Here is a 17,183-nt window from a genome sequence, read left to right as displayed (position 1 = left end):
AAAAGTTCAGCTCTGAAAAGATGCTCTCGGCCACTGCAGCTTTTTCCCTGCTGCCAAAGAGCTCAGGGGATGTCTTTCCCAACAGCACTGTCAAGAACAGAAACTGAGAGAAAAGGCTAGTAGTGCTTATTACTGACCACCCGGAGCTACAGTATCTGATTAAACGGGCAAAACTTGCCCTGACATAATCAGCAAACATCAAGATTATAGGAACGTTTGTGGGCCACTTGAAGCTTCGGGTGCATTTTAGATTTGTTTTTTAGTTGCATATATGAATGACTTATAGTAGCTGTTGTAAATAGTTATGCGTATCTCACTGGTGTAGGACAAATTAATAGCTGATTACGTGCTTCCTGACTACACGTAGATGCACTTTTTTACACTGCAAAAATGCCCTTTGTTATCGGCAACAGAGGAATACTGGGGGGAAAGAATTATGGCGTTCGGTGCAGGTACACACACTCAGACCACAGGAGGCTTTACCTGATTTGCCCCTCCTGTCAGTCAGAAGAGGAATTTGGTTTGTTGCCTTGATCAGATTATCTGGTAATGTGAGAATTTACGGATCTAATCCTAAACCTCCCAAAAGGGTTGCGAACTCAGATACGTACCGATATCAGTGGTGTACTCATTGCCCCCCCCGGTGCCTCCATTTCTAAAAAAAAAGCAGCGAAAGTACCCTCATGGATGCCCCTGTTGTAGATAAAAGATGATAAAGTGCCGTCTGGGTGTCCTTCCAGTGGATAAATGATACATGTTGGAAAATTAGTTGGCCTCCGCCCATGTGCCCTCATGGTATGCCTCTATAATTTAAAATGCCCAAGTTGTTGTTTCGCATCACAACTTTCTGCGAGCTGGTGCCCCATAGCATTCAGCGGGTGCCCCTTTCTTTTTGCCCCTGCCCCTCAAACAGCCTGAGTACGCTTCTGCCATGAAACATGTCTGACATTTAGGATTTAAAAGATACTGGCGTTAGTTGTGTCTTTGCTTGAATAACTTAACAATAATTTATATATTATATTGTTTTATAAAATGACAATGACTGCTAACAGTTAAGGCATCGTACTGGCTAAAAAAATGAGATCACAAACTTAACCTCAACACATTTAGAGCTGAAAAGAGATCATTACCGATCTGCTCAATTCAGAAAGCGCAGCACTCTGTGGCGGCTTAACGAGAGCAAGGCGGAGGAAGGCAAACAGGGGATAAGCACACAGGAAGGCTGTTGGACTGGCAACAGATGGTGCAATGTGGCCAACCTATCTACTCACAGAAAACATTGACAATCTGCCTGGGAACACACAGGGCTGGCAGGCTCCAACTTTGGATGTTGTCAATGGGTAAGAGTGAAATGCCTGATTAATGGCAACGTGCCACTTTCCAAAACACCAGAGAGTGCCTCCCAATAGAAACCCGACTGAACCTTACTGTAAGTGTTGTACTACATTTTCAGAAACTCACAACTAGAGCTAAGTAGGTGCTTAATAATATTAACAGCAGACAACAAGCTCATTTCTGGTATCACGACTAAAATCCCGCCCAGAACCCCGGTCTGGATCTAGTGGAAGCTTTCTAATCCGCTACCCACATGGTGTTTGCCATGTTGTAAAGCTCAAATATGGAGGTGGGGATAAATGATGCCTTCCACTTTGGAAGAGAACACTGTTTCATGCCTGGAGAAAGCGAGGCTTTGACTCTTAAATTATGCAAATTAGGCTACTGTTCTTTTCATGGTCTTCAGTGCTGAGTGGCTCAAAGGAAGGCTCGTTATTGAAGAGGGAACAGTGACAAGAAAGCAGAGAAGGATGAAGATGATTTCTCAACAGGGAGGAGGCACAACAGAAGCAGAGGTCAGATTTAACTCGTTTTCTAGCTACCTTTATGGCCTCAATTGAAAAATGTCAACACTTTAAATTCGCACTTCGCAGATCATTCCTAAGTACTTAGGAGAAGATGTGGATTGTTGACTCTAAGGTGCTTATATGTGTGGGCATGGTTCCCTGACCCTGTTTCACTAAAGGGATCTGGGAGAGCTGCTTCCCAGAGATCCCAAATTACAGATACATTCCTCAGTGCTACAGGCCTCTCGCATGCTCGTGTAATTATACCGTTTGTTCTGATTAGTGAAACGTGTCAAAATGAGCAAGTGGAAAGAATCTCGTGTTGCCAATCACAGCTTCAATGCTTCCAATTTGTATAACAGATACTCATTTGCTCTTTGATGTTTCCAAATTTAATTAGTTCACTTATTTTCTAAATTTGGATCTGTCCTTGACCTTATTTACGAGCAAACAGGGATGCACAATCGAATGTTGCTGGCTAAAGTTTTAGCGAAATTATTTAAAGCAGTTTAGTAACTTGGCCAAAGGTCCAAAAGAACGCCTAGCAAGCTGACAAAAGAGCGAAAGAAACATCACTCTCTGACATTCTTCTCTTTCTCATTCTGTCTTTTTGCAGAGCAGCAAAATCAACAAACAGAGTGATAACACATCTACGGTGGAATGAGCTATTAATCGCTCAGAGCCCTGTCAGAGGGTGAGTCCAGCCTAATTATAAAAGACAAAGCAAAACAAAAACAACTTCTCTTATTTTCCCCTCTTAAGTCAACAACTCTAACACGGCTTGCCATGACGAGGATGTCATTAGGACTCTTGCAACCCCAGACTTTTCTTGTAGAACCGCAGGCTGGTCAACGTTTTCACTTATAAATGAAATTAAAACTACTGGATGGATTGTCAAAACATTTGGTACAAACTCCAAGTTTGATCCAAAAGTTCTTGAAGAGGTTTTGTCTCTATTTAAAAGGCTTCTTCAGTTCTAGGACGGAGCTAGAAATACGAGCCTCTGTGGCTCATTACTATGCTAATAGTCCAATGAGAGTCGCTCACATGGGCTGGACTACAATCAAGTCCAGTTGAATTTTGGATTAAACTTTGAATTACTATGACATGGATGACCTCAAAATTTTTACAATAATTAGGTTTGCATATACCTGCAAACTAGTGTGTTTCTCATCAGCTACATCTGTAGCCTACCTAACGTTTAGAGCTAAACTGCAACTGTTAGTATGCTAACCTTTAAGGGATATTATGCAGATTTTCAACCTTATGTATCTGAGTTTTGTATAAAGTGTAAAAACCGCCGTCAGTTGTTGCCAATCATCTCCATGTCTCTCTGTGACCTGTAAAAACTACAGGCTGTTTCAGCTTTCAATTCTTATATCTGCCTTCATTTGTTTCGCTAACTAGCTACAAACCTAGCAAAAAACTGCTAAAAACAGCATCATAAATTGAGCCTAGAGGATGTTATGGACAAAGATATATTTTTAATTATTTTGGCACTGACTTGGTGTTTTTACTGTATGTATTCGAGTCCGAGTGTATGACTGAAGAATTGCAGATGAGTAAGAATGCGTCTGCTTGCACACCGTGTATATAAGCACTGTAGGCAATGGCTAAGATAGCAGGAGAGATCCTCTTTCTCAGTCAGTGCAGCCGGCACTGAGATATTAATGGCTTTAATCGACTACAATAACCATTAATAATTCGATTCCAAAGAAAAAGGTTGCAACAATTCCTTTTAAAGTAAGAGGTCTGATCTGCTTAACGTTATCAACCTGACACTGTTAGCACTTTGATGTTAGCATTTACCCCTTTTAGCCCTGCTGTGGTAAAAATTACAAGCTTTATAGAGCTGCTAGCTAGGTAGCGGGCTCCCGGTCTTGCTGAGTGTTATTTAGCCTGCTTTTAGAGATTTAGACATATTCAAAAGCAAAGTGCACTACAATCCAGACTCCAGTTTTATCTGGCTCTGGCTGCTGTTAACTTGGAGGATTTAATTGATGATTGTCTCGCTGAGTGACTTTACCTCTAATTCACTTAGCACGGTCACACAGAGAAGGGCTCATCTTGCTCTCGAGTTTTGCACTAATGAACACCCTTGCATCCGCCGCCCTTCCACCCACACCTCCCTTCAACACATCACAGTTTATGTCTTTCTGTGCCTTCTTAATAGTTAGAGCGAGCTGTTCTAATTCCATCAGCAGCCACTCAGTCTGATGATTAGTGCCAGTCCGCTGGTGGCCTGGAGGTCGCACAGTTGTTTGTTGACGTCGCAGTGAAGTAGCACTCAGCTGCAGCGTCTGGGTAAACACGCCGAGGACGTGAAAAGCTGGGCTCGACGGTCGGCCATGTTTGATTGTACACACTGACAGCAGGTGACTGTTGATTATTAAAATTGCATACTTGGATGTGAGGAACAAGTGACACACTGCAACAGTGCGAGAAGCACAATGAGGCTTGTTTGTCAAGCAAAAACACAAAACCTCCTCATAATAAACAGACATGGCCTCATTTCTGTGTGAAATGGCTGATGTTATCGTTTGTGTCAAATATGCACCCGACAAGACTGAGCAGGAAATAGAATTTCAACAAGGGTGAAAGATGTGTGCCCCCGTCTATCAGCTGACACAGTACATGTTCCCCTGCTGGCCTCGGATCAGATTTTCTTCTCTTATTTCTGCTCTGAGAAAAACATGGTTGAGAACTCTTATCTAGGATTACTTAAGCAAAATATGCGTTCAATGTAAACTGCTTCTCTCTCGTTCTGTAGGATATTTGCAGAACGCTGCAAGATTTAGAAGATCACATAAGCATGCAGACGGAATAAAAATATGTTAATACTGTCCTTATGGACACCACGGGGTTTGGAAGAGAGCCTGAAGCGAAATGATTAAACCCAAGAGGAACAAACAGAATCTCCAAAAGGAAAAAAGCATAAAAGTACTATGAAATGTGTTTGTAGGCAGTAAATAAAAATCAAGATTGGACATTAAACAACTGGGGATGTAAACATAATTATTTCTTCAGAGTCAGGGGTGTTTTTTTTGCCAGTTTTTGGGGCATTTGCTGTTTTTTTCCAGTTAAGAAGATCAATACCAACACAAAAAAAAAGCCTGCCATATGAATTTTCTAGTTCTCTGTCTATTGATTCTCTGTCATGAGCTCTACTGTGCAGCGTGTATAGAAAAACAACATGTAGAAGTAAGTGTTTCTGGGTAAGGGTTTGGTTTAAAGAAAAACTAATGTTTATGAGGTAAATTATTTGTTTCTGCCAGACTTCCAGCCGTAGATTTGTCCTTGCATATCTAAATCATTTACATATTTTAATCTTTGCTGCCGTCTTAAGCAGCTGAAGTGTGGAATGAATAATACCCCCTTAAATTTCACTCAGACTCTAACTCATAAAATGCACCACCAACCACCAAAATTGAGCTTGTACAGCACAAACGTACCGCAGGGAGCAGCAACCCTCTGGTTAGCTACGTTTTCTAAGCCACTGGTTGAGACACAATGCTGAAGCCCATTAGAACATTTTAAGGAAGTGTGTGGACTCGGAAGAAACAGACCATCATGAGCCAGGCTCACTGTCAGAGAATCCCCACAGCACTTTCATCTACCCGCTCGCTCCCACCCGCAGCATCGCATGACAACTTTGGCTGCGGCAACACTGGCAGGATCCTGCAGCCCCTGGAGGAGTCATGCGATTATGCATCCCTGTAGCCATGATATTCTGCATTACACAAAGAAGACTAAAGGCTGGCCTGGTTGTACTGTCTTTTATGTAAGAGACGCTCCAGAAAAAACAACCTTCTGACACTGTCTGCACAAGTGGAGACATCCCAGAACAAACTAGGTTAGTTACTGTTATTCCAACCCACAAACACTGGAATAACTTAGTTTCGCTTCTCTGCTAAGCAGTGATAATCAAAAATATATGGTGTTAGAGGAAAACAACAACGCAAAGGGGACCTTAAAGGGCTAGTTTGCTGATTTTCAACCTCAGTCCTGTCATGCTATTATGGGGAGCTAATGCCATTATGGTAGGGATCTAGACTACGTAAAATACGTCATCTAGCGGAGGCCAGGGAGCTCGCAGAACTACACTTCCTCAATCTAGGAAGCTGGAATTTCTCTTTTAATATAAGCAACTAAATTACAAAGCCTACACAATCATTATGTTGCAATTAAGCTCTGAAAATCATGCAAAGTCTCCCTGTAGTTAAATCGCCGGCACTTGACATTTAATGTACACTGGAAATAGGAGTATTTCCAGTGGTTGGTTTCCATGGTCATGCAGCAGCTAAGGAAAACAGGAGACTTATTGAAGTATGAAGTGCACTCCGCAGTACAAACACTGATCCCTGAGGAGGTTCCCATATGTCAACAAAACACATATGAATTCATGAAAAAAAGACAGGCTTCAAAATAATAATCCATGGCGCTACAATGCATCACTCAAGACTCACATGACAGCATTTCAATACACATTAAAAGCTGCTTTGGTGCAGAAATGAAAGCATATTCCTTATTAACTTCCTGGTGTTAAGATTCACCTCCGCATGTCTGGTGCTTAATATTTGAAAAAAGACATTGTGTTTGGTATTTTAGCCCCAGTATATGTCGCTGATATATAAATAAGGTAGTGTTCCTACAATAAAAGAACCGTTTGTCAATAATAATTGCAGCTCCTACGCTCACAATGAATGTGACAATTATTCTGAAAATGAATTCAGAATGCCAGTCTGAGCTACAAAATACAAATGAGCTTTATTGTATTTAAGGAGAACCAGAAAATCCCCACAAAATCACTCTGACACACTCATTGTGTTCATAAAGTCGGACTCTATTCAGTCAAGGGAATCAGTGGAGCGGCTATAACATTTGTCTCCCGACACTAGAACGACAGTTTTGGGTCTCTGGATTCTTTATGAGAGAGAATTACTCACTATCTCCAAATATAACTGGACTGTTTAATATGTGAAATGTAAATGTGATGTGTAAATCCTTATTACACTGGGACCTGAGTAATAAGCTGGAATATGAAACATCATAATGTCTCATTTTATAGGTGAAAGCCGACGCTGTGTTCCTGTAACAGGACGAATACACACGTTCCTGTTTGTTTCCTCTCAAAGACCCTGCACCTCCTCCTTAAGCATTAGTGTTTCCAGGACATTTCACCACTATTGATCAGAGAGAAAGAAGAGGAAACAGTGCCAGTAAAAGAATACAATAGGAATAATTTAAGTGTCTAATGTGGAAAAGGCAGTAAGACAAAGAGAGGATGTGGTGCAGAAAAACACTTAAAGATGTCTCAACTGAGCCACCATTGTCCTGGTCCATGGTAAGAGTTGTTAGGATTCTTGTTATAGTATCACAATGCCTCACATAATGCCTAAAATGTGTTATGGGTATGGGTGTTGGTGACGTTTAATATCAGTATCGACAAGTATGCAGGTCTATGCACCAAAGCAAGCCTACAAAGCATATTACGCTCATGGATTTTTTTGTGGCTGCCACTTGCAACCTTCTTTTCTAGAGCTGTGAAAAAGAGCTGATTTCAGGTCATTTTCATGCAGTAGCAAAATACAGCAATATGATGCTATTAGACAATGTGGCTTTAGTCAAAGCTAGCAAAATGACAGCAAATTACACCGATAAAACGGCGATGGGTAAAGTATGCAAGGCGTCTGTTTCCAGTGGTGGCACTGCTGTTGATTTACAGGGATAGTAGTTTAGATGTCTGTCCATCCATCCATCCATCTATTATCTATACCGTTTATCCTATTCAGGATCGCAGGGGGGATAGAGCCAATCCCAGCTGTCACTGGGCGAGAGGCGGGGTACACCCTGGACTGATCGGCAGTCAATCACAGGGCTGACACATTGAGAAAAACGCTCACATTTACACCTGCAAGCAATTTAGAGTCACCAGCGAACCTAACGACTGTCTTCGGACTGTGGGAGGATGCTGGAGAACCCGGAGGGAAGACACGCATGCACGGGGAGAACATGCAAACTCCTTCCAACCAGGAGCCGTCTATCCGTGCGGCTACAGGGCTAACCGCCTATTTTATCCAACTGAAATCTGGATCGTATTCGATATCGTGGTGAAATTGTATTCGGTCAACTCTATCCTTAGTTTCTCCTTAAAGGAAAACACACGTTTAGAGTGTGGAACAAATCAGCACGAGGACCATATTTCGAATGGAGAGAGTCATATTACAACATCTATAGAATACATATTAGTAATATTATTAGGTCCAGTTTATGATTCGAAACAGGAGTAAAATTTCAACAATGGTCTTGATATAGAAATGCTCAGGCGGGTAAATGTTTTGTGAATCTAATATCAAATTGCAATAAACTGTTTGCTTGATATTCCTCATATTTTTGTTTGTGTACAAAATCCCTCTGAGAGTGAGAAAAGCAGAGGAGCAGAGACAGCGTGAGTGTCTGTGTGTGCACGCGTGTAGATCCGCGTGTGCGTCCGAGCGTGTGTGCATCTTGTTCATGGCAAGAAATCAGCTCAGTTTAGCACATAATGGAAATGTGAATAGCCCAGAGCGCCTCTCTCCCACACAGGGAGAGAACTGGCTGGGAGCAGGCTGCATCTTTCCAAATCCAAACAGTGAAAGGGGAGTTAGCTAGGTTAAAATCCTGCCCCCTCTTCCTCTCCCTCCCCGGAGCGATTCACAGCTCAGCCCATACATTACTCAAGCAGGTCATCCAAACAGGTCTCACTAGCAGTCTGAAACATATTCACACAAATACTGTGCACACATGGCTAAGCACACACACACATACACAATTGTAGGTTCAGTGGATAGGTGACGCTGCTCGTATTATGACAGATGACATCTTATATGTGGATCCCAAAGCAAAACAGCCCCAAAATGTAATGCTTAATTTAACATAAACTCTACCTTTTTCAGATGCAACATTAACACATTTTCACATTTTTATACACGCAAGAAAAGGTCACAAACCTCAATACCTACTGCATAATAATTCCTCCTTCTTCTGTCATGCAACACTAAGACTCCTTTGACCTAAGCATTACCTTTGCGCCCACAGGGATGTGATGAAAAGTCAGACTTACATGCTACTTCAAGAGAAGCGTTCCGGCTTACGGCCTCTCCCAGATAGTTCCGGGCCACGCACACGTAGCTGCCATCGTCGGGTTTGCTCCGCCGTCCATGCACGATGCGCAGGAAGAAGAGGGACCCGCTGGGCAGCAGCATGCGGTGGGAGCGGGGGTTGTCGCGGTCCGTCTCGACGCGCTCCCCGTCTTTGTACCATTCCACCGTAGGGGTCGGGCGGCCCTCTGCCTTGCAGTTGAGAGTGGCTGGTTCCCCTTTGGACACAATGAGGTCAGAGGGGTGCTCCACGATGCGGGGTGGGGAGTCTTCCTGGCGGAGACGAGACCCTGGAGGGAAACGGGAGAGTAAAAAGTCCCATTAAGGAAATAGCTGTAATAATTACAATCATAAATAATGCATTTTAATTTTGCTGCAGCTGCAACAGCAGATATATGCAGTTTAATGTTTTGTTGGCATGGGCAACTAAATCCAGAGAGTAACCTAAAACATACTGTTAGACAGAAAAATATAAGTGCAAACCGCTGCTAAATAAAATAGCATCACATCCCGGAAAAGAAGAATAACTTGAATAGGTACTCTCACGTCTCGCTGCCTTTTAAAGAGCAAACCTTAGACGTACACACATTTGCAGATGTGGTTGGTAAAACTAAACAAAGTATAATTGCATTACAGTCCTTGGAAGGAAAGTTGATTAGTGTCAGGTTCTTACTGGCTGCACTATATGCTGTGTTACTACACTCTGGCTCACATATTTGCTTTCACAGACAGGAGCTGAGGAGTCATTACATCTCATTAGCTTTTTCATTAACACGTTCCATCAAACACTGACATCATCAAATATGTTGTCTCAGTGGGTGTAGAACAGCGACTGCTACATTAGATTTTTCACTTTGCACTGTATTAGCATAGATATGCAAAGTTTACTATTCCTTTCCTTGCTTAAATGCTACATTATTAAATCAACATGTGTTCTGTTCAGATTCAAGCCTCAGCAAATGTCATGAGGATGCCTAATCCTGACTATCCTGACAGCAGAAACCAAATAACAAACCCCACACTGCTCATTCTTTCATTTATTTGGCTGTGGGAACACTTTGGCTCCATTCAATGGTGTTTTTTTCTAAACCACCTCCAAATGTCAGCGAGGAATGACCCAGATGTAGTGTCACTGTTTGTTTACAGACATGACAGCACCACGACTCTCATCTGTTTCATGGTGTACGAGCACATTATAACGTCTGTGTTAAAAGGTCTTCCTCTTCCAGCCCGCGTGTGCGCATGCCAACACAGCGAGAGTGTGATTTTGGAGTTACTGAAACAGACTTTTTTTTTGACTGTCAGAAGGTGGAAATAAAGACAGATATAAATAAATGAAAATGATGTTACACGGTCGCTGGTGTTTTTTGATTCGGATAGTGACAAATCATGCAAATTGCAAAGGCAGCCATGATGATTGGCTGCTACACAGCAACCAAAATAAAGCTGCGAATGTGAGTGAAATTGATGTGACAGTCTATAATGTTAAGAGGTTTGTTGACAAAAAGCATTCCATTAGCTGGTGCCAACACACCCAACCGTGGTGATACATTATGTTTTTAACATGCTTTTAAAACCCTATACATGCGTCTCGTGATTAAGCGTAAGACGCACAAATAAACACACACACTTTGCGTTACGCTGACTTCTTTTAATTGCTTGAACCATTAGCCTGCCTCCACTGTGCCTAATGTAGAGCTTGGGACTCGTGCTGTCAGACAACAGAATAGAAATGAGATGATTTAAGTTGTGGGCGGCTCAGTGGCTCAGCGGTTGGTACTGACAGCTAACAGCGAGAAGGTCCTGCGGGGTCCTGTCAGTCTGTTAGCTTTGGACTGGCAACCCGTCCAGGGGGTTAGCTTGCTTTCTGCTCTGTGCATGCTGCAGCACCCCATGACCCTGAATATGAATAAGATGGGATAGAAAATAAAAAGATGGAGGGATGCTTGGATTTCTTTTACTGTCACTTGTAAATTTCAATGATAATTTGGCTGTATTTCTACCCTTTTGGTCAAAATGTGCCTAGTATTGGAGCATCAAGCTTTGTCTGCAAGTGGGTCTGTTTCAGGGGGATCTGTCCATGGTGCTGAAGCTGAAATTCAATGTCTGCTGCAGAAAAAAGCTGGTAAAGAACCTGTTTTGCTGCTTGTAAGCAGGGACCACTCTAATAAAAGTCACTTTGAGGTGACACCTGTCTACCAGTGGAGCTCAAAGGAATTCAATAACAGCTTATGACCAAAAGAGTCATTTGATTGTCAAGCAAACAGCCCCTGCTTTCCCCTTCTCTTTCAGCTGCTTTCTGTGTTATGGAAAATGACGTTTTTGATGTCACAGCCCCGAAGTCAGTGTATGAAAGCCCTGCAAGCTCAAAATCAGTAATATTGATAAAGGCTTAGGGTAGATACAAGCAGCAAAAGGGGGCGCACTGTCTGTGTAATATGTACTGTATTGTGCTCAGACTGCAAACGCTCCACATTATCCTCTCTAATGGATTACCTACAGGACTGCCACAGGGGCAGCCAATCAGAACCCATCACCACTGGGAATACTGATGCATCCTCTTGCAGATGTTGGACTTTCAACTATATAAATAAAAACCTGTTTATAATGTGCAGAACTGATTCTAAGCCAATGCATAAGCCCTATTGTTTATAGTATTTTATATTATAGCATGTTTTTGTCGACTGTTTAAGTCAAATGCTACAGGCCCCAAAGTGACCTTAGAGTTTAATAATAACCTCCCTCAAAAAGCATCAACAAAAACTGATCACCAAAGGCTTCACAAGGATACTGTAGGATTAATTGCATGGCCGTCGAATTGCATCACTTTGCCTCAGATTGCACCATTGCGCTGTAACGAATAAAATGGCAACACATTAATTCAAGTAGGTGTCCTGAAAAACACCCGAATCCACACCCACTTTACGTGCTGATCACACCTGCACTCAGTTTACTCCACTGACACAGATTTATGCTCTATGGGCTGCAGCAGTGCAAAACACTTCATGATAAGGACAACACTTCCTGTCAACAATCTTAGATAAGTCTCTTATAGGTGAAGATACGACAGCACGTGGATACTGGGTCCATGTATGAGTAACTAACAGTAAGGGGTGAATTTCCAGACTATGAGTAAGCATCTTCTCTATGGCACATTAGACATTTCAGCTACAGGACATCCAGTTAGCTCCATCATCTGCCTGAGCAACCTTTTGCATCAGGCCACACAGAATATGACCGCAAGATAAGAGCATAACAGCAACATTATAGCTTTGTAACACTTTTAAACAACCATATATGAACAAGCATATTAGATTTAGGGAGTTTAATTGATTTTAAATATATACATAAAGGTCTACTTTTTGGGAGAATACAGAAAAAGTTACGATTGGAGTGTTAATTTAAGACATTTCAAACCACAATACAGCCAATTCTGAAGCTACCAAAGATTTTACTCACGTTACAAATGTGTTCAATTAGGGCAGACCTTATAAATAAATGAGCAACTTTCGTCTAGCAAAGCCGTTAAACAGTTGGCCTGGTACAATAAACGTTATATTACACCAGGAATGAATGAACCAGCTTTGATGTGGCGCATTTGCACGGTGAATTAATGATTTTTAGACGGAATTTAGGAGTAAAACAGATTTAATGTACATAACGTGGGGTACGTACTCGGTAGCCTATGTTTTTGATGCACTTGAACTGACAGGAGCATGGGTCGAATACGCTCCGGGTCACAGCCCAGTGTGTTTTTAAAGCTAAACATGAGCAAAGACATCATTTCAACCACATATGTATTCAGAAACTTACCGTGTGTTTGGGTGTACAGAAGTCCACAGAGAAATAAATACTGTAGAGGACCCATTCTGGCATATTGGCCCCGTAGAAGCTATCGGCGCATGAATTCCTCCTCAAGCCAAACAAGCAGTCAATTAATCGATCAATCCTGTTTCCACCTGTGCGACTTTGTGACAATTTACTGTCTCAACTTAGTGAACTAAAGCAGCAATAACACTTATTTCAGCCGCTGAAAGACACCATTCGCGTGGCCATTCTTCCTCTCCAAGAGCGCACCAGCAGTAAGCAGTGGTCTGTCTGTCGACTCGCCGACACGTTGGGAAATTTCTGCAGTCACCAATTGCAAACATCACCGACGCCCAAAGACACTCCGGTTACCGACGGCTCCCCCCGTAAGACCGCATTCTTCTTCTGACACTTTTACCGGGTCCGAGCGCGGGAGTAGGCATCCATCCTCGCGCGGGACAAGTTGGGAGATGAAAGGTGGAGACGGGGCTTCAGTCAAGAGGTGAGAAGCTGCGCGGTGCAGCACCACAGCTCAGCCCCTCCTCTCCACGCCGCTGCCCGGGGAGAAACTAACCGGGGTGTAAAACACACACACAATGGGTCTGAACACAAAAACTCAGTAGCACTTTGCATTCTGGGTCAGAATTTATAGACAATTGCATGCTGGGAATGACGCTTGTTAATGTTTCCTTCGAGGAAATTGAACAAAAACAACTGATTAATTCACTGGATACAGTCTTTGTTTAAGATCAATATACATTTAAGTAAAAGTACGCAGCTTTGTTTTGTGGGTCAGGCTTTTTGGTCTTTCTTTTAATAGAGGTCTTTCGTTTCAAACAGCAAAATAAATCACTTAAAGTCCTTTCCCCCTTACATTGTTTTTGCTTTCAGTCTTCTCATCCGTTCCTAACATTTTATTAACATGCAGCCTATTAAGGACAGTCTTTTAGGTCTGCTTTCACACTTTCAGTAAATCAGGACACTCCAATTAAAAGGGAAGAAACAGCCCAAAGCTAAATGCTCTGGTATGCAACTCTCCAACTGCTATTTGAGATACAGTAGATTTCTCACTGCAGCCACTCAAAAAAAATATGTTTCCTCTGTCTTGCACATCTGATCCTAAAGAGTCGATGCATAATTTCTCTATTATTTATATCCTATAGATACATCCTTTCAGAATAAAGAATAAAACCAGTCAAAGAATTAAACAAAGCCCCCAGTTGTGGTATTTCCATGTTCATGGTTGGAAAAAAGCTATTACAAAAGGTGCACAGCTGTAAAGAAATGGCCCTTCATTCCTGCCCACTGCCCGAGGTGCTTATCCCGCCTCATCATCAATACTGCTCAATATTGTCAATAGCGTTATAAATGCAGTGCCTCGCCATGAGACGAGAATGAGCCGGGCTGCATCAGGTGCTATTGATCCAGAGGCTGAAATTAAACCATTTTTGGCGCTGTGTTCACAGCAGTAGATTGAATAATAATTGTGGACGATGGGTAAATCGAGTGTGTATGAAGGGGGGTGTAAAGTGAACACAATCATTTAAACTGGATAGATCTCATCCATCAGAGAGTGATGATTTCAATAGATTTTTTCTGCACGATTGTTCTTATGGCAGCTCTGCGAGCGAATCACTATTTAAGTGGCATCTTTGAAGAAAAAACAGGAGACTGTATAGCTGTCCCTGGAAACCACAATGCAGAGGAAGACTTCGCTTGTCACTGACTGTTTGTCAGATTTTATGCAGAGGCTAACCTTGACCCCATTGCCCGTCCCGTCTTTTATAAGTGCAAGGAGATAATAAATAGGCTTTTCAAGGAATTAATACCCTCACAAAATCCATCAAGGTGAACTTTAATGATCCGAGAAGGAAACTTCAAAACACGTTAGTGCTAATTGTATTAAATGACAGTAAAGCTGCTCTTCATCATAAGCCTTTTCTGTTGAAGAATCTCACAATTTCATATCTAATCCCACAGAGTTGAGAGAAAAAAGTAATTGGCATATTGGAAAACTGCAGAGGAGCTAAAGCTAAAATGGTAATGTCAGTATCTTCAGTTTAGACACTGAAAAATGAAGATTAATTTGCATCATCCAGTGGATGTGGCACAGTGAAGAGTCTGAAGTTTGGAACAGTATGAAGCCTTCTGTGGTGAAACCTTTCAAAATAAGACCGAGCTAAGAAAATCACATCAAAGCCTATGGCTCTGTTATGTTCCTTCAAAACAACAAAAGCACTAAAGAGCGCTTAAGATACAATAACACTGACATACACGTATCCAAAAATGCTGATATGAAACATGGTTCAGAAACATCCAACATATCTGTGTTTAATACAAATGTAAACATTTTATTCTGACGACTTGGTTCATACTCTCGAAGATTTTCATCTGGTAAATAAATGTCTGTGAAGTCACTATCTATCGCAGAATGAGGTAACACAATGGTGATTGATTCTATGGCCCGCTGATGAATCCTTTGCATTTGCAGTATTACAAGCAGCGCCCAGTTAGGGACGCGTTTTTCATCACTCAGCAGTGGTTGGTCTGCCAGAGAGGGTAGGCGGAGCTAAGCGGCTGCTTTTCCGCTCTCTGCAAGTGTTGCGAGTAAACAGTAATCTACTATGGCTGAACAAACAAAGAAAAGATGGATGACTACAGATACAACTTCAAAAATAAGTGAAAATCCAAAGAAAAAGAAACAAGCTTGACGCTCAGATGAAGCAAACAGTCTAAAAAGGAAAGCGACCGTCAGCGAGGAAAATCAAGAGTTACAACGGGAGCCAACCGTGGACGTCACACATGTGACACTGTCTGGATATCTGGGAAGTGTGCTCCTGCAATTACCGTTTATCACCATAGGTGCCGCCAAAGAGAACCAACTGAGATCTTCAAGATTACAACTTTAAAACAACACTATCAGAGCTTTTAGAAAGCATAAAAATGTCACATGATTTGGTTACATCTGTCGCAGGGCAGCTCATTTTAGCTTAGTGGCAACCAAGAGCTGATTATACAGCATCTTGTAGCTTAAAACAGCTCCATATATACCATATAACAGACAATGGATGACATATTTTGATAAAAATCTGCTCAGAAGTGCCGCTGGTTCAGCTCAGTTGGGAGAGTAGGAGCCTGAGATGCTGTAGCAGCGCCTGGCTCCGACCTCGGCCCTTCGGTGCGTGTCATCCCCATCCTCTCCTCCCTGCATTTCCTGTCTATCTTCAGCTGTACTATCAATACAGGCAAAAAAAAAAAAAGATTTTTTGGTTTTATGTTACCCGCCTGAGAAAACACTCTAAACAGCTCATCCAGAAAGATCCATTCAGAAGCCTCAAATATATCTTATTAAGTTAAATGCTGATAAATCTTCAGGCACTCCTTATGCACTTGCTGTGCTTAAAATGTATGAAATCATGCATCAATATTTTTCTAAATTATGATACTGTGACTAAATACCATACATTACACAACTTGAGTTATATATTCAAAGATGCAGATCATCTTTGACTGTCTATCTTCCACCCAGTAACGGCAAGAAAACACAGATTTGACTCCCAGCAGGAAATAGGTCCAGTACATCTCAGAAATGTACCTTTATATATGTGGCTGAGGAGATTGAAAAACAGCATAAAAAATGGAGAAATCCAGGAGAAAATGGCATCAGTAATTGCATAATGGCATTTGATGTCTAAAAGGTCAAAAAAGAGAATGTGCGTTTATGGAGTGAGGTGATTTGATGTTTATCTTTGAAGCTGAATAAGATAAGAGCGGCAGAGAAAGCCTCCATCTCTCGTCACACACTGAGACAGGCATGTTTCCAGGCAACGTGGGATTCTGCTGCCTTCCTCCGACCAAAACCAAAATCAAAAGGGCGACCGGCTCCCATTAATCTAGCGCTCCCTCTCTGTTGATCACACATAGGAGACAGTGTCAAGGTCACAAGTTTTGTCCGCACCATTACCTACTCATAAGCGTGTTTGTCCAAGCCAGGAGTGCTGGAGGTAACAGATGGTGTGTGTGACAGTGTGTTCATGCTCAGCCTTAGTGAGAGGAGACAGAGGAGACATGTGTCCTGACCACAGAGCTCCATCCTGTACACAAGTGACAAGCGTCTGTCTAACAGGTTAGCATGTACAGTCCAGTGACAGCCTGACAGTGTCTTGAAATGTACACCGATGATTCAAGCCTTTTTGTATCCTGTACAACTACAGACATGTAACATATGTTGTTGAAGTGAGAAGTACGTGTGTGTGAATATTTGGACACTTTTCTTGTGGTTTGGTTCATTTCCAATCTAAATAATGGAATTTGTGAAGCAAGAAGCAAGTAGATTTCTGTTGTATAAATGTAATGAACCTGTTTTGAGTTTCAGTGACACACTGATAGCATTGTT

The 17,183-nt window shown here is 42.0% G+C and overlaps 1 protein-coding gene across 1 annotated transcript in view; it reads right to left on the bottom strand.

Annotated features, from left to right (window-relative positions):
• LOC138595835 (roundabout homolog 2-like) overlaps nucleotides 1-12,857 on the bottom strand; it is an 88,548-nt gene extending 75,691 nt beyond the window's left edge. The window contains exons 1-2 of the mRNA XM_069667303.1: nucleotides 12,794-12,857; nucleotides 8,944-9,270 (exon numbers count right to left, since the gene is read on the bottom strand). Coding sequence (XP_069523404.1) covers nucleotides 8,944-9,270; nucleotides 12,794-12,848 — 382 coding nt within the window. The 5' untranslated portion in view covers nucleotides 12,849-12,857. The remainder of the gene's footprint in view (nucleotides 1-8,943; nucleotides 9,271-12,793) is intronic.
• Nucleotides 12,858-17,183: the final 4,326 nt, after the last annotated feature.

Source organism: Semicossyphus pulcher, unplaced genomic scaffold (assembly GCF_022749685.1).
Source record: "Semicossyphus pulcher isolate SPU_LCO1_2020_fin unplaced genomic scaffold, fSemPul1.0.p SCAF_10, whole genome shotgun sequence".
In the NCBI taxonomy this organism is placed as follows: Eukaryota; Metazoa; Chordata; class Actinopteri; order Labriformes; family Labridae; genus Semicossyphus; species Semicossyphus pulcher.
Note: the sequence above shows the minus strand (reverse complement) of the source record. Positions and strands in the feature narration are given on the sequence as shown.